This window comes from Diprion similis, chromosome 4 (assembly GCF_021155765.1).
Source record: "Diprion similis isolate iyDipSimi1 chromosome 4, iyDipSimi1.1, whole genome shotgun sequence".
Taxonomy (NCBI): Eukaryota; Metazoa; Arthropoda; class Insecta; order Hymenoptera; family Diprionidae; genus Diprion; species Diprion similis.
The window spans coordinates 11,954,527-11,973,081 of NC_060108.1; the positions used below are offsets into that span (position 1 = coordinate 11,954,527).

At 37.0% G+C, this 18,555-nt stretch overlaps 2 protein-coding genes across 2 annotated transcripts in view; one reads left to right on the forward strand and one right to left on the reverse strand.

Annotated features, from left to right (window-relative positions):
- LOC124405424 (protein lifeguard 1-like) overlaps positions 1 to 18,555 on the forward strand; it is a 339,693-nt gene that overhangs the window by 178,790 nt on the left and 142,348 nt on the right. The window lies entirely within an intron of this gene.
- Positions 1 to 18,555, reverse strand: part of LOC124405418 (kelch-like protein diablo) — a 62,145-nt gene that overhangs the window by 33,366 nt on the left and 10,224 nt on the right. The window contains 1 exon segment of the mRNA XM_046880292.1: positions 528 to 806. Within this exon segment, the coding sequence (XP_046736248.1) occupies positions 528 to 806 (279 nt within the window).

Genomic DNA, 18,555 nt, shown 5'->3' on the forward strand with positions numbered 1-18,555 from the left:
AAATATTTTTGTTTAACTTTAAATTCATTTTTTCCTACACAAAAGAATCGAAGTATATTTGACGATCTCGAGTAATTCAGGTTAACGTGAAAAGTTATCCCAAGAAATGAACTTGCTATGTTTGTAACACCCTTTCATCCTATGCAGGCTGTAAACAGGGACGTAAACGTTCTCCACAAGATACCTCTGCACGTGCGGTCCTCATACGCACTTGTTTCGAGTGTCTATTCTTCTTCGGCTCAGTGCTCACAGACGAGCCATCGAGAACGCGTGTACCTAACAATTTGAAAAGACCGTTGAGGCAGATAGCATCTGACCAATGCATTCTTTGACGTTCTGCTCATTTACTCCTATTTACAATTAGCAATGATACTTGTCAGCACGCACCATGAAATTTTAAGAGTCTAAAGAACCGTGTAAGCAAGTCTCGAAAGGATGAGGGTATGTGACACCGATCCACCTGTTTTCCTGTATCACACCCTATATTGCGGTCGTTCTAAGAGTCTGGTATGTAATTCTATTCATACCTGTTCTGGCACTTGCAGAGGAACACGTGCTCCGAAGACGTTGTGGGATGGACGGTACTAGTAAGTCATGATAGAAACGTAGCACGTGTGCGTTGTTGGTTTCTTCAAATTTAACGGCAGAATTAAACGGCTGGGAACGATCATTACGTACGAACGACAATACGAAACGGTCCACCTGTGAAGCCTTGCGGAATTAACGGCTTGCATCGGAAGAGTTTTGAGTTCAAAAAGGTGGCGAGAACTATGAGCGTCGATTTCCCACGACAGATATGATCCGTCCAGTAACAAAGCCAACCGTGATCATGTGCTACTCCAATTACCTCCGATGACTTTGAGGTATTACGTGAAAAGAGATCATCTCCGGAGGGTGCCTTGCGCGAAAATGTTTCACCTCTGCTCCAGAGTCGCAGGAGTTAATTCATACAGGGTATACTGACGAATCAAAGCGAAGGATCAAAGGGGCACCAGGTACGCCAGGATGACGAGGTGAAGGATTTTTGAATGAGATCTAGAATCGGAGATGGCGGGTATGCAGGGGGGATCGCTGACACACAGAGAGAGAGAGAAGTTGAACTTTGCCAATATTGTACGTTAATCGACCTCCATTAAAATAGCTCTGTGTGTGATTTTAATGTTAGTGCAATACTACTCAAATTTCATAGTAAACCGTCTTCTTTTGGATTGCATATGTTACGTCCGACTTTCCGCCAAAAGTCTTCCCTATCTTTTCGCTACTTGCTAACTCTCTCACATTCTTCATAGCAACCTTATAGTCTCCGTCTTCTCCTACTATTTCTATCCAGCGCTGTCGCCCTTATTTTGCTAATTCTATTTCCCACTATTCTGGATTTTCGCACCCTTCGTGCTCTCTTACTCTTTGCCCGGGCACTTCCATTCTATCGTGCGTCTAATACACTTATATTCCATGCTCTATCAAGTACACTTCATATACACAAGTACACTTCACGAAATATGCTCCAGTACTAAGATTCAAACAATCCACTTCGTCCAATCATACATTTGAATACCTCACTATTCCAACAAAGCATTTATACATTCAATCATAAACCTTTCTCACGTTAATTCTCATTACTTCCTCCATTCCTTGACTCGAGAGCAGGGACCAGATCGGACCCAAAAGGTACCCGAAACGAAAATCTCGAGTGTGTATAGAGACGTATTGACAGCCGGTCGTCAGTACTTCTCCTCTATCCTATAACACATATAAGCAATATTTGATGGCACTGATTAGAGAATAGAATTTTTGTGAATGGAAAATTGAGGGACTCAGTTCCGAAGGAAAAATTTTCCCTGAGGTTAAAAGTCTTCATAAATTGACCGCATTTTCTCCATAACGAAATCACAGTTGAATTGGCTTTAATGTTATGTGTACTCTCTGATTTCTACATTTGAATTCGAATTGTAAGACGATGTTCTGCGTTGAAAAATCTGTCTTCTAAATACATGCATTGATGTAGGTAATAAAAATGATATGTGTATGAAGCATATAGCAGTTTTATACCAGACGTTGAAAATTCGGTTGGTATTTTCGGTATGATGTAAAATAATTAACTATCCAAATTGTATAATAGCTCGCAATGTGGAGGCATAAATTCATGAAGCTGTTAAAGCTGTTGTATGAAGAGCGAGCAGGCGCTCGCACGCACGAGTAGTAGTCCCGACGAGAGTTGATACTTTTCACTGTGCAGAGACTGTTAAGGCTCTATCAACGCGGGTAGAAGCCGCAGGGTGCTGCTCCTACTCATTAGAGAGCCAACTAACCATTAACACTGAGTTATGCGATGGCGCGAGGCGCAAGGTGCGTCTCTTGGCATCAGTATTGGTCATAACCTCTCTTCTCCAGGTACCGGTTGTGAACGACGAACGGTGAACGATGAGAACAGCGTTATTAGTCGACAGAATAGACGTCTCGTGATCCGAGCGGAAAGAGAGAGGGAAAGTGGAAGAGCTCTGGAAACTAATTACTAATTAGTTACCTTTGGAAAATTATATCTTAATCGTTCCGTGACGGTCAAACTGGAGCTCTGGTAATGGGCAGAACAGTTTTCTCTGATAAAAAACTCACGCGCCTATATTTATTTTATTGCATTTCGAATAGGTGCATTAAGAACGGATCCTCAACGGTCTCTTTTTCTGTCCTTCAGACACGTTCGAAATCATCATAATCTTAAGAGGATATAGCTTCGTTGTTGAATCGCAATTTTCTCACCATTGTACAACAGGAACAGGAACACACGTGGAGGGAAAAGATTATTTGAGGTGATATTCGATGATTCAAGTAAATGCTAAGAACACAATATTTCTTTAATTCAACAAAACACTTTTGTCGGACGAAATAACTGGGACAGTTTAATATGGAATTGAATTAAAGTTTCGAACGATCATGCTGACTATCAATTCATTCAAGATAACACGACGCGAGTTCCTTGCGATAACGCGAATTTTGTATAAAGAAAATGTGTAATTGAAATGACGAAAAATTTGATTGAACGCACATCAATAGTTTTGTTTTAAAACTATGAAATTGTTGTATCAAAACAAATTGAGCTTGTTTTAGTTTATGTTTTTTTGGAGTCAACAGCTCAATGGTTGAAACAGCTAATGAAATTTGTTGCAACAAGAATCTTTAGCATTGACTGAACATTAGAGTTATTCAAGTTTACAAAACGTATTCTTACAAGGAAATCATTTATAATTTTGTTGACTCAAATTTACGCGGGATTTACCCGATATTTAATAGGTAAGACCCGAAAACTTTTTATTGTATATGCAGAAGTATAAATTGAACATGTATCATTTAGTTTTTGTTTGTTTGTAGTCAATATCAATTCGATGACTCGAAAAACTTGGTTTTACGTTTTCTTCGTTTGTTTCTAGGTCCGACAACAAATTTATCTCACGTTATCCGTATCTAGCTTACTGGTTGACCACCCCGATTTATAATATCTCCGAAGCTACTTCCATAGCGAAAATGTTCGCCGCCTAGTGGCCGTTTATAATTCTAGTCTACCGATGATTACGATAATGAATATATTCGCTGCTTGTTACGCCAAAGAAGCTCCGGTTAGATCAGCAAAGTATGGCATTCAATCGATGTAAATTTTTGGTGGCTAGATTCATGTACTCATTTCATTTGAAGTACCTAATTGTTTCTGTCAAAGAACATGCGACTTGGAGGAATAATTCATAAACTTTAAATGAAATGATATTTAGTTTAATTAATTATGGAAACACATCAAAAGGCTCACTAGAATCAATACTTCATTCTATCGCGATAAGAAAAACTTTTGTTGAATTAAGGAATTCGCTTGGCTAAATCATTTTAAGAAACTGAGTAAATTTAAATTGTTGATTTAAAGTTGACGTATTTAGAACAAATAAGGGATACTAGATTGAAGAGAATGGACTCCAACAAAATTTATTTTGTTGGCTCAAGAATTTCTTTTTCTCACGCAGTTAAAAGAGTGCTTTTTGAGAAGCATAAACGCGTCAAATTCTCTTCCTATTTTCGAAAGTGATGTTAGACACATTTTTGCTTTTTAGATCATCGTTGATGTTTATACGAATTGAATGAGTCGTATTTTCTAGATTGTGGACCAACACATGCCGAGATATCGTTTATGCAATCGATTTTAGTTGTCAAGCAGTTATATTTATTAAGTGTTTTCGAAAACTGTTTTGCATCAACTTTTTGGACAAGAAATACGTGTAGAGTTGAAAAACTGTCATGGACCATATCTTGTACAACAGTTTTGTAACGGGATTTAAAATTCCTGAAGGTTCAATCGGTATAGCATACGATCCGAGATTTTTCTAAACAGGATTTTGAAGATCAGAAGTTGCTTCACATAACGATTACAGCCTATTAATAAGATGAAATTGAAGATGACGAAGGGCTGCTGCCTGTCCCCTGATACCGGTTTTCCATATCCATATCTTAGGCAGGTAAGAAACAGGATAGAAAAAAAAAAAAAAACACGTTGAACGCGGTACGGTTGTAATTTATTAAACGTAAAACAAGGGATGTAATTAGCCCCGGCAATGCCCTGCTATTAAATAAATTTACAGACACTTTGAAGGCGCGCTTCCGAGGCGTTAAAATTCGAATGTCTTATACGATGAATTTATCGCGGCGATTCTTAACAATCACCTGAACCAAGAAAGATTTACCGCCGTTCTAATTGTCCGTAATCGCTGGAAGGATGTACGCACTTCCTTCGCTGGTACACGAGTACTTACTTACTCCTGCAAGTCACGGTGTATAATTATCTCGAACCGACGTCAGAGAAAATCAGGTGAAGATTGGTGCTGCTGAGGCTGCCATCCGAGCTGGCGAGTCAATTTTATTATCGTAAGTTGGTTTGTAGACAGTCGTAGATTGTTGTAGTTACCATCACGTTGCTTGCCCATCAGTCCGGGTATAATTGTCGACGCAGGATCTTCCTCGATCCTTCAAGTCGTAAGTGTTTTACAATTCATGTGGGTCGCGTCTACGGTTCATTGTACTCGATAGTAGCGAGTATATATATATAATATTGCAGCATAGATCCTAAAGTGATTTATGGCCCTTTATCGACCGTTATTATCTCAGGTCTATGTTTACCGGATTCCGCCTGGCTCCATGCTTCCATGCTTCCATGCTTCCATGCTCGACTTGGCCTCTATCAGCTTCAATATTTAAATGTAATTTATCGAGCTTCAGCTAGAGACTATTAAACGGGCTGAGTCCTGATCTGCCTCGAAAACGAGTGTAAGAAAAAAAAAAAAAAAAAAATAGGGTTGTACAACACATCGAGGGAATGCAGTTCGAAATATTGGAAAAGGTTCGTTTAGACCAGACCAGTAAATGAGACGCTATAGATGGAATTGAAAACTTGTCAGACGCAGGAGTCAAATTTTTCGCCATAAAATGTTAAATGAATTTACGAAAGTTTGTTTATACCGCGTACAAAGCGAAGAATGGTCGAAGAAAACGTTGCATTGAAGACACGAAATCTCAGAATAATGTTTACAGTGCAAGAAACAAACACAATTGATTTATTAACACAATATTTTCTCCCGTCATAAAGTTTCTGCATAATTAATTAATTACGAATATACGACAATAATATCGAGGTTCTAAGAACCAAAAGGGCGTAACCAATAGTTTTTCAGCAGACTGCATTTTGTGTCTTATAAAAAAGTCATTCAATTTTCCTTGACGAAGACTTTTTGTGTTCAGTGAAGCTTTTCAATTCATGTCGAATCCAATGTACATTGTTACGTCGAAACGGAGTTTAAAATTCACCGTAAAGTTCTAACTAATGGGAGAATAACCCGCATCTCACTATTGTCTCCAATCGTAAACTGCACGCATAAATCATTTAATAATGATTGATTCAACGGATACTATAACTGATGATCAGTTTATCGTTGATACCAAGATACTATAGCAGCCGCGTGCATTCGATGGGTTGGTAACGACATTTTCTTAGACTGGTGCATCATTTCATATTGGAGTCAATGATTATACCCCGTTCTTTAAATGCGGGCGTTTTACTCTGAAAACTTACCGCCGTAAAGCATTCTGGGTTGTTGCAGATGTCTCGGATCGATGAATAATACAACGAAATTCATGGGAGTAATGATGTGTTGCGGCAGAAGTTTCCTTCAACTTGGTACCGTAAGTATATTTCGCGCACAAACTGATGCCTGAATGCATATACCGGTATGTTTTTACCGATAATCGTGACTCGGAACTTGAGCGAATGCGGTCCTTAAGACATGCACTTTTCAGCCCTCTGATGCAGCATTGATGTCCCAATACGAATGCGGCTTATACCCTTCCGTTTGTCCAGACAAGTGATGGGCTCAGAACTGTACTTCTATGTTTCATCCTTCCTTTCTCAATTCCATATATTCTTAGCTGCGAAGGAATTCAAGGAATGACTTGCAAGTATCATTCCATGTGAAAATATTTAGTATGTTCAGTAACGTTCATTTACTTTATTCACTTTAATACCAAAAAAGTAAACCCGGATCAGTTCTGTGGAGAGTTAATTTTTTTTTTTTTTTTTTTTGAGATAGTAAAAACGATGAGCAACTGAAAAGAATATTGTTCAATTAAAAAATTGGGCATTAAAAAAGTTCACTTCACTTTGCTCTGCCGTATTGCATATATATAGCATCCTACCCACGCGTTTATGCATGAATGCATATAAAATCGTGGCGGGAAAAGGGACGGCGTTCTGGTAGCGAGTGGGTAATTACGTATGAGAAGGAAATTGAAATCAGCAACGCTTCGGGTGACAACCGTCGTCTGAAACTGGTACCTTCGAAGTGGTCTGCAATCACGGTGGTTAATGTTCGTAATTATACCGCAGAATTTGACCCATATCTTGAGGCCTTCCGCTCTGCACCAGTGATCCTCTATTCAACAATTTCACGCACGCAATTTACCCGGTTTTCACGAAATAAGAACCACACGAAAATCTTATGGACCTCGCTTTCTTCTTCTTCTTCTTCTTCTTCTTCTCCTTCTTCATCTTCTTTCCCTTACCTCCAGTGCTTCGACTCTACGTTATATCGGTTCACATGCTGCTTCTCTCTACCACTGATTCACGCAATTTACGTTTTGACGATACACTTATAGTAAAAGAAATGAAATTTTTAATATTGTAGGAAAGAAATTATTCCGTTAAATTAACTTCTAAGTATTGCAAAGGCAGCCTAAATTTTCATTCAAATTTGTGTCCCGAAAATTTTTCCATTATTTTTCTGTATTCTCCACCGATAGTATTAAAAACTTTTTTGGCAATACTACTCGGTGGATGTCGAATTTTGATTCGGTCGGATTTCGGTAGCTATTTATCAGTCATTCCACGTCCTCAAATTCCCAATTTGGTCTAATTTTGATTCTTACCAGTTGTACCAAACATTAATGATTTTCAAAAAATTTTGGCAACGTCTAGTAAGGAAGTTAAGCATAAAATGTACCTCAATTCATCGATTGCGTGTGACTGGTCTTGAGTCATGAAACAAAAATATACTTTATCTTGACACACTTGAAGGCTGCCACCCTGTATTCTCTTGACAGACAGAAAATGTTACATGTTCTACGCAAGTTGTTTCTCAAGCTTGCATAATACGTAATTCGTCGTCGTTTATTAAGTATAGTGCACGTCACTTCAAGCAGGTGGAGACACAAACACTTTTCTCTCGTGGTTCACGAATTTTTTGGAATGGAATTGAAATATAACGTAAAAACATTTCGCAAAATTGAATAGGGATGATCGCACAAGTCAATAGAAAAAATACATCTTTGTAATAGAAAGAGAATAATGAATAATTAATTTGACATTAACTTGAACTTTGATGTACGTTTTTACGTCATCAATTTATCTAATTCTCACTATCAAATACAAAGATTTTTGTCCACCCTTAAGGCACTTGAAAAATCTCGTTATTATCAAATCATTTCCCTGACAAAGAATAAAATTTGCACAAATTTACGGTGAAAGTATCTCATCATCGATTTGTGAACACTTGTTCGACGTTGAATTGCGTGCCTACATCCTGTGCAGATTCAGGTAGAGAAGATCTCGGGTCTGATTGTAAAACTTTCTGGTTATTCTTCCCAATTATCGGAGGAACAGAGCAGATCCTCGGGTCGGGAAACGGTAAACGATATTCGGTAGAAAGTCGCCGGATCGTGTTTGAGGACGCGATTAAATCCGGCGTACACATGTCGCCGTTTATGCCCAGCTTCCTTCGACCATCGCATCGACTGGACCCTGCGCGACGCGTGCCGGCTATCTTTTCATCTCCTTTATATCCGGTCAGTCGTCTGATAAAATTTACGCAATTCAAGAATATCGATTCGATACGAGCCGATAATCGGTAATCGGTAGATTACCGGCACGCGCTTGAATATCGATCGTTCGAATCTCTTCGGCATTTCTCAGCTCATCTTCTTTTTCTTTTTCTTCTTATTATTATTATTATTTTTATTTTTATTATCCTCTTACTTGTAGATGCGAGCGCAGCGGGACTAATGAAACGGAACCGGTGTTACAGCGCCGCGTTCACAGGTGGACGAGGGTTAATGTATAATGGAAAAAATACAGGACTATAAAAATACTTGGGCGCGTGTAGCGTGACGGGGTTTATACATACACCTTAGCCTGAGGACTAAAAGGGTCCTTCAGAAAATACCTCGTCGCTCGTGCTACGAACTTTCATGATCTTACCGACGTCACTTTACACACAAACACAAACACAAACACAAACACACACACACGCATCTATGCACCTCGGGGTATGTGTATATATATAACACGAATGACGAGGCGTTGTACACATATTTGATCTCTGGATCCGCAACGGCATTGATCACCCGGTTTAGTGGCTAATAAAACGATTCCTATATTTCTTTACAATCTTCGTTACTTTTTTCTTGATGTTTTATTTCTGTTTTTATTTTCTCAGGAACATGATACATGAATTTTTTAAACTGTTAAAGGTAAAATGTAAACATTTCTGTACATATATTTAGTCATGTTGTAATTATTTTTGGGGAAAACTTGATTGTTGAGAGTAATGATTGAAACCAGTGATGCGAATGGGGCCCTTTTTTTTTTTAAAGGTATTCTCGTTTACGTAACAACAGAAATGTATCGTATAATATTATCGCAGAAATGAACAAATTGTAAGTGAATAATTTTTTTTAATTCACTTTTTCTTCGAGAAGTATTTCTCATTTTTGGAATATTCGTATTATTTATTCTTGACGTTTTTGAAAACCGAAATTAAATGATTGCTTTGGTAGCTTGACCATAACAATTTCTTGTATCGATACAATGAAAATTTCTTATCGAGCGAGTTGAAAAACGAGGATTTAGTAATTTTTTTTTTTTTGTAAATTGTATACCTTCTTTACTAATTTATTCGCAATTACCGATTGCAAACTTTCATCGATTTGAAGAATAATGTGTTTTGGATTGTCTAAATCTTCCTTCAGTTTACGGGCTCTGTATTAACTTCCTTATTATAATACTCACATAAGTCGTATCTTTGGTATTATAGAACACCATATCGTTCCTTTTTCTTCTCCTTCTTCTTCTTTCAATATTCACTTTGAATCAGAATCCCGCCCTTAAACCGTTTCCCTTAAGCTTTCCTTTTCTGTTGGAATCGAATTACCGATTACGAATTTCTAAAACCTTTGTGAGGTCACGCATATTATATATATAATGTTAATTAGCTTTGGCTGATCCGGAAAGAATACTTGACATCGGTACAGCCGATATACGTACGTACAAACGTGAACGAGACGCTAATGGTAAAGCCAGTTAACACTGGAGCTAATCTCCGGGGACGATTTCCGGTCTGGTTTTCGATAAGCCCAAAGCCTCGAAGCTAGGTCTGATCCTCTGATTAGCACTCGATATTAACGTCTGCCTATCCTTTATAATAATCTTAAAGAAATCCTCTGTTATGTATTATGTATATTTACAAAGGTTGTATGACGTATAATAGATCTATGTAATTGTAATTTTGTACAATATATCTCCAGACAGACGGATGCAAGAAGGTGCTAATCAGTTATATTTTTACGATGGGAGTTTTCTGCTGTTTTAGTTGTTAGATATACTGTATTAGACAGTATCAACGGCTTTTGAGGTTTTCAAAGGATGCAGAAGCTTCTGATGAAAGAGTAAAAAAAAATAGAAAGTTTTCACGTTTGGAGCGTTTGTGAACCAGCATTTTCCATACGTTATACCAGTCAAACCTCAAATTCATTCGATACAATTTTTATACGTTCCAGAATGATATGAAATGATGCGACGAGATTTTTTCAGATATTTATACTAGTCAAAGAAAATTTATGGTAAAATCGCTCGAAAGCGTAGGAACGAGGCTCCATTGGCTGTACATCGTCCGATATCGTCCTGATGTGTTCGGTGCAGTGCGTTGATTAATCGGGAGGCGCGGGTCTTTCGAATTGGGCGTAAGGATTCAGGGACAGCTTTATCGAAACTATAAGTAACCGCGATCGTGCCGGAAGCGTTATAATACCGGTGGACGGTGAACGTGCTGTCTTTTCGATGTTCTTTTCGTATGTACATACATACGCATAATATCTCGAGGCGATTCGAGCCGAGGTTCGAAGCCTGTTGTATTAATACATCAGCTGCGCGCGAGCGAGCGACGCAAGGAGGCAAGACACTTTGTCATTCCGTAAATGACTCGGTTATGCTCGCAAAGATACCGTCAGACGCCGCTAATTAGATCCCCTTACGACCGTGTTACGCGCCGCGACAGGATAACTTTTATGAAACCCTGCGGATAACACGCTTCGGGAAGATCTTATTGGTCGAATGAGAAGATTAAATCGTTTCACTCATCGCTTTTCGACATTTTTAATTCAGAGTTAATTAAAATCGGATCAAACCTCGCTTCCTGCTCACCGGATAACTCGCTCTACCGGTACAGAGTGAATTCATAACGACTGCGTGATCCTTTGTCTGTTGAAATTCAACGCGCATGCGCTGCAATCCGCCACGGTGACCAACGTAAGGTAGATACAGGTAACCTCAAAAATTTTTACATTGTCGCTGGCAGTTGTGTTCACTTTCAATTTGGGTGTGAATTTGTAACTTCAACTTTTTTCATATGGGAATATTTTGTATTGTCTATGAGTTAGGGGTACGAATTTAAACTCAAGTTGAGGGTTTTTTCTCGTGACGATTTGAAAAAAAATTTTGAGGTTATATACATCTCGGAGAAACTCTCGTCTAAACTTATAATGGTTGGTCATCCTGGCAAACAGCCGCTTTCAGATTGTAACGCGTGCGCGTTAATTTTTAGCAGACGACGGACCATGCAGCCGTTAAGAAATCATTCTGTATGCAATCGATGTGCAGATCGTTTAATGAGCAAATCGCCTTTATATTCGGTCATCGTATTTATCTTGCTTACGGAGATTAGCCGAGTGATTATAAAATATAGAAGGGCGAGAGTCTGAAAGTAGACTTGCCACACATTACAGAAGGGTCACAACATCAAATTTTCAAAAAGGTGAAACTCTAATTCATAGCATTTTAAAATGTAGAATGACGAAGTATAGAAAAGTCCTAATATACAAAGGTGAAATTTAGAATTCTAACTTCCAACATTTCGAAATTGTGATCTTTATTCTATCTGGCTATTTAACTTTTTGATTATTTTTAAACTTTAATGTGAAACTTCTTGAATATTTTCATCGAAAAAAGCAATATTTCTTAAACCACATACAACAAGATTTCTTGATTCTACGAAACAATGTAGTTTTATTTGAATTGAAATATTTAATTTATTGTTCTTTTTATATGCTTATTTCACACATGTGAAAGTAAGATTTCAACTTCGCGTCGAATATCGAGGCGCATGAAGAGACAGACGAGTCTTATATCGTTAATAAATTAAGAGTTTCATAAATGTTTTTCATTCCGATACGATCTTTTAATTAAAAGTAGTTGCTATAAGGTTGTTAAAATAACGGAGGTATTTAAATTATCCAAATGTAAATAAATCCGCAATCTTTTTAACGCGAGTCGATATAGTGAAAACACACGTTTTCTTAAAACTTCGGAGCCTGTGTTCATGATACACACATATATGTAAAAATATATACATATCACATTAAGGTGTCCCTTATTTAGAGTGTTGACGAATTTTTGCCGCTCCATGCCCCAAATCAACTTCAAATAATTAGAAAACAATTATCTAATTTTTTCAGATTTTCACCTCAACTCTAAAATAGTCCGTTTCGTGGTCGAAGTTTTTTTATGGAACTAGCATGAAAAAAACTTTTTTTCTTAGTATATATTTTATCGTACAAGTAATAATGTTAAAAAAAAATCTATAACCGTGAGGTTTTCACATAATCATATCACGCAATCTCGACGAATTGCACACCCTCGAAATCTGATCTTTTTTTTTTTTCTTCAGAGGAAATGCAATTCGTCTATATTCGCTGGTATCGTGATGTAAATTTTTTTTTACAGATAGTAGCACTAATGCCTACTAAAATCTCGCAGTTACAGATTTAAAAAAATATTATTACTCTTTTGAATCTCAGTTTAATTAAAAGTGTCAAATATATTCTCGCCTGATTTTCTCATCTCTGTAGATTTCTTCCCAACGTTTATTACACTGAACGAAGCGTGATGTATAAATTTCATATAATTCAATACGTACAACAGTGACGGTAAAAATATACATTATAATCATATGTCATGCATGATACTGTATACGTACAAAACCAGCAATAATTTTTAACGTTTAATTACGCGTCGTGTAGTCCGCAGAGATCGTTAAAACGCTCGACGTTTAATTAATTAAATTTTTTTTTTACACACCGGACTGCTGAGAATCAGAGACTCCACAGGTAGCCGCTCTACTTATGTATGTTACATGCGTATACACACAGGACCATGACAATTGCGTATTATACGGTTTAATCAGGCTCAATTCTGCAGCCATCAGGCAGTGATTAATATCTGCAGCAGCCACGCTTCGTCATAATTATCTCAATTATAGTGTCGATCACAGTCAAAGTTATGCAAGTCATTCACGTACGCCGTGTGGTCATCGGTAAATTTTTATTCCTGATATTTTTTAGAATTACACTGAAATTTTGTCAGTTTTGTTTTACTGCAAGTTTGCAATTTCTTAAAAACATTTTCTTTTCTTTTATTTTCAATTTTTTCACTCTCTGCATAACCGAGTGTTGGTTGATCTTAGGTCAAGAAGGCAACTCCTTAAATCGAAGCGATGATGCGGAAAACGAGGAGACTCAGTTACCTGCTTGAGCCAGCAATAATTATACATCGGATCAGCGATACAGGCTGGTCGATGCTCAGGTGACAGAGTCTTGACACCGGGGTATGGGAACATGTTCAACATGGAACTAAATTCTGGGCGCCAAGCTGACGCGAAGAAGAACTTATGGGACACACGATAATTAATATTGAACTTCATCGAAATACGTGGTGGTATATGTGCCTCGAAACATGCGAACACATGCTTACGTAACCATAGGGTGTCCAAATTCTTCGGAAATAACTTCACTGCATGTCGAATGAACCAATCTTGATTCTCACAATTTTCGATTTTGGTGAACCTTTTTTGGAGGCATTTGTATAAAGCTGTTACCAATATTTAAGCCTCACGGTTCCACCGTTTTTTATACTGTCGAAATTTGTTTTACAAGTTGCATCTACTACTTAAATACTGAATTTTGTCAAGACAAATTTTCAGAGGGCTTGGAAAATGTGATAAAAAAAATTATTTCAACACGGGAGTAATTTTAAAATGATCGAAATGAAAGTCAAATTATTGAGAATATTTCGAGGATTCTGAAAATGCTGGAATTTAGAGATGATCTGAATATTGGTAACCCAAATATTGTAGATCTATGAAAAAAATGAGTGTCTTAGAAATTCTTTGATAGTTTAAAAGCAAATTTCAAAACTGGCAAAACTGGTCGATTTAACATTCTTCACATGTTTTCTTCAGCTCATAAATCAACGTATGATTAGATATATATATCGTAAAAAACGTTCGACCCGAATTTTCCTTAGTAAATTTCTGAAAACACACCAAGCTTTGAATTATCTTATGAAAAGGGCATAGCCAAGTAAGAGTGCCAAAAGTGCCGTTTCTCCAAACGGATTTTATGGGTGACCAACTGTTTTCTTTTTGTAAATGACTGACTCATACCAAATTTCAATCTTCTACCTCCATTTTACTCGAAGTTATCACAAAAAACGTGATTATCAGTTTATTTTGCGATAACTCCTCTATTTTGACTTAAAAAATTTAGAAAAAAATCACATCGGTAGCAGCTTCAACCTTATAAAATTTTTTTAACATTTAGATCACTGATTTCCGGTGGATTTCGAAGAGACACAACCACCTCTTTTCGATTTCGAATGATAATAAAACGATTGAAAAGGGCGCTTTTGGCATGCTTATCATTTATTTAATCGAAATCTGTTTTAGTTTATTTTCCAGCACTTGAATTACTTGGGCACGTAATCGAAGAGATTAAAAACGGTCACCCTATGCGAACGCAGTTATGGGACGGTGCTGGACTCCCTCCTCGGTGAAAGTTATAAGGTTGCCCGTCGCCCTTTGGCACCGAGGTGGAAACCGAGCACCTTGAAAGGCGGCACATGAATGACACGCGCCAAAATTAAGGGGATTCCATATCTTTTACCACACACTCATGTATATCTATATATATAGCGGCGCGAGTGACCCGGTGGGTGAAAATTGGCGATTTCCGTTACCCTGTGACAACCCAGCATGCAGTGATCGTCTTTCCGTGTAAACTGCATCTAATTGCTTTGGTCACTCAGGGGCAGGTCATATACAGGTGCATCGTGGAAACACTTCAGGAGCATCAAATGCTGCAGCATCGCTGCATCTGGAATAATGGAGTGCTCGAGTGAAGGAAATTTTTAGTTTCGTTCGTTAAAAATTCAGTGACAGGGAATAGAATTAATTTACAGAGAAGACACTTTTTGTTTGAGATATATAAAATCGAATTTTGTTTATGAAATTATATCCTTCATTGATTTAAGTAAATGTTTATAACTATGTTGTCCGATATGAGTAGGTTCATAATTATGTGACTAAAATTTTTTCATGTTTTCTGAGTGTGATGGAAAAAATGTAATTTCAACATTTTTTATAATCAAAACGTTCTCGAACATGATGTTAATTAAAATTGAAACGAACTCACTATTGCTCGTTTGATGTTGAATTTTAAATATTTTTATTCTGTATTCTTACTCGATCACTAGACTAGCGTTAAATTCAAAACTACGGAGTGCGAGTCCTGGAAGTCAGGATTCACCAGGTGGAAGACCTAGTGCGCAGCATCCAAAAAGAATATTTTTTTTTTTTATTTGGATTGTTCTTGCGTTTTAACGAATGAGCGAGTTGTAACAATCAATACATATTCTTGTAGGAAATTGAACGATCTACAAAATTTGGTTTGATATGATTTTTCGCCGAGTCGACTAGTTTCAAAGTTATTCAAGGTTGAAGTTCAACCTCAAATGGTATACGAAATAATAATGGCTCAAAAACATAAAACATCAAAATTTTTATGAAATACTAATAATTGTAGGTAAAATCGATTTTCCTTACGATTATTAGTATTTCGTGAAAAATTTATTGTTTTGAAAAGAAAAATCGATTTTCTTTACGATTATTAGTATTTCGTAAAAATTTCAATGTTTTACCAAAGAAAACTTGATAAACTCCACGAAAAATATGAAGTTTTATGTATTTGAGCGATTATTTCGTAATGAAATATATAAAAAATTTGTGGAAGTCATCGTATACCATTTGAGGTTAAACTTTAACCTTAAATAACTTTTAAACGAGTCAACTTGGCGAAAAATCACATCAGACCTTTTTTGTAGATCGTTCAATTTCCCACAAGAATATATATTGATTTCTACAACTGGTTCATTCGTTCGAGCGCAATAAAATTCCAAACTTGAAAAAAAAAAATTTCCCGCGTTATTTAAAATGCGAAATAAAAAATCGCGATGAGGCACCTCTCAATAGTAATATATTTTTTGTTTCTTCTGGCCCACCTTACTCGACATGCATATAATAAACTATAGATTCACGGATGACTCGATCCGGCTGGTATATTTTTTTCCAAAGAATAAAGAAAGAAATAAAGAAGATAAAGAGAATAAGTACACAAAGCATTTATTCCACAAGCCCCTTATTCTCGAAGGATGGGATCGTGGCTCATGCAGGGGCACCGTTACCGTAGCAGTTTCGACCCCGAAGGATCATAGCATGAAATCGCTACGCATCGCGGCATGGGCATGGGCTGCTTCTCACCTGCTGTACAGATGCCCCCACTACCATAGGGTGCCCACCTATCCACTGCAGTCTACACGTCTCGCACTAAAGCGCCTGCATGTGGACCCATCGTATCTCTGTGAATATTGCTGTATGCATGACTTACCGCGGAATTGACTCTATAAGATGGGTAGACAGATTGTCGAGTGTTGAAATAAGACATTTAAATGAGCTTGATTTTTTTGGTTGAAATCAAAAGAAGAAAAAGACTTAGACGCTGGATTGGTAAAAAATTGATACTTCTTATCAATTTTATGACGAGGTATTCGTGAGAGTAAAAATTGAATCGGGATTGGTACGGATTTTCAGTTACATACGCTGATATATATGGTAGAAAAATACCGATTGACGAAAAGTAGAAAACAATTGTTCCAAAAAAAAAAAAAAAAAAAAAAAAAAAAAAAAAAAAAAAAAAAAAAAAAGATATTGATAATGGTTAAGATTGTTTTTTGGAACGGGATTATAAGTATTTTCATAATAAGCGCGAAGAGTACCTAATTATTCATAATGACTTAGAACTGTATTGAGAAGTCAGCTAGAAATGGAACATCGGAAATGATTGGGAAGTAATGGAATATAATTAGAAATGTCGTTAACTTGTGCATTGAAGTGGTGCAGAAATCTGTTTAGTCGATAAGAATCGAGTGTCCGAAAATGATTAGAAACGCATTACAACAAAGTCTTGCTTGACGATTTCAGCATGGTCGAACAATACACGAAACACTGTACCGTTCCAATTTGGTATTCAATAATCTAACGGAATTTGAAGGAATTTAGGATCTCCAATGAGTGTTTCGTTTTCGTAATCCAAATTGGGTTCTTGTAAAATTCTGCAACACAGTGAAAACTGCTATGTTTGTATTCTTTCAATCCTGTAATTTGTAAACTAAGGTTTTAATTGGGCATATAGTCTATATTAAAAAGTATATATTATAAATAAAAATGTGATTAAAAAGAGGTTCAGAAATGACAATTATAGTCAATCAAGATGAATTTAATTAGAACGATCTTTTCTTGACATGTGAAAAAATTTTGAATACCAAAAAGACAAATTAAACCGACCATTTATCACTCTGACGACAATGATTCGTAAAAAATTTGAGGTACAGTAAAGGGAATGTAAATTGAAACAATTTCACATTGTTTGCACACTTGTTTGTTGCATTTTATGTGCCCGCACTTTTCCTCGCTACTTTACGATTTTCACTAAGGCATCTTCAAGCAATTACAGTAATCTACGAGTCCTTCATATGCGTAAACACATTGTATTGTTAATCTAAAAGCAATGCACTGTGGTCCAATTTTTTAAAGCACTCTAAATGAATTGCCTCTGAAAAAACCTCTTCGGTAATTGGTTTCAGAAATTAATTTCAGATGATTTGTTAAAGAACATATTGACAATCGGACTACCGATTTTAGCATTAAAATACCATAACAATAACGTGATATTGTCTAACGATAACAGCAACCAAAGTTCCTTTATTCAGATATGTGATTCTCATTTTCTTGCACATTTCGCAGAGTAAAATACAACTCGATAAATTCCAATTTCACATATTCCAAGCCTTGATGCTTATGGAATGAGTAAAAATCTGTGAGTACGTCCATTAAAACTTGTCTAAAAACTAATAATAATCATCAGATTGCGGAAGAATATTCGGTAAAAAAAATAATAACTTCTTCATACGGTACCAGCACCTTTAATGCGTTCCGAATATCTCTACACGCGTATATCAAAGGTACATACATAGGTATATAGGTATGCATAAAGGAGTCCAGTGATCTGTCGAGGCCAGTGTAAGCTAACAAACAATAATTGCACCAATTAAGGTATAGCAAGTGCATGCACTCGCACGCGCTGTAGAGGTAAGTTATAAGGATACCACAGACAGGCTTTACGAAAGCTCGTCCTACACACATGAACACAGACGCAACGTCAACGTACGGCAGAGTGTATAAAGTAGGCATGCACAGGCGGCGATTAAATGCACTGAGCCGCAGCTGCATCGCAACGGCGTTCATGCGCGGCTTAATTGTCACTCGATATCGCATTAACCCCGAATCCAGAGCAGTTTTGCTGTGCCTTATAAAA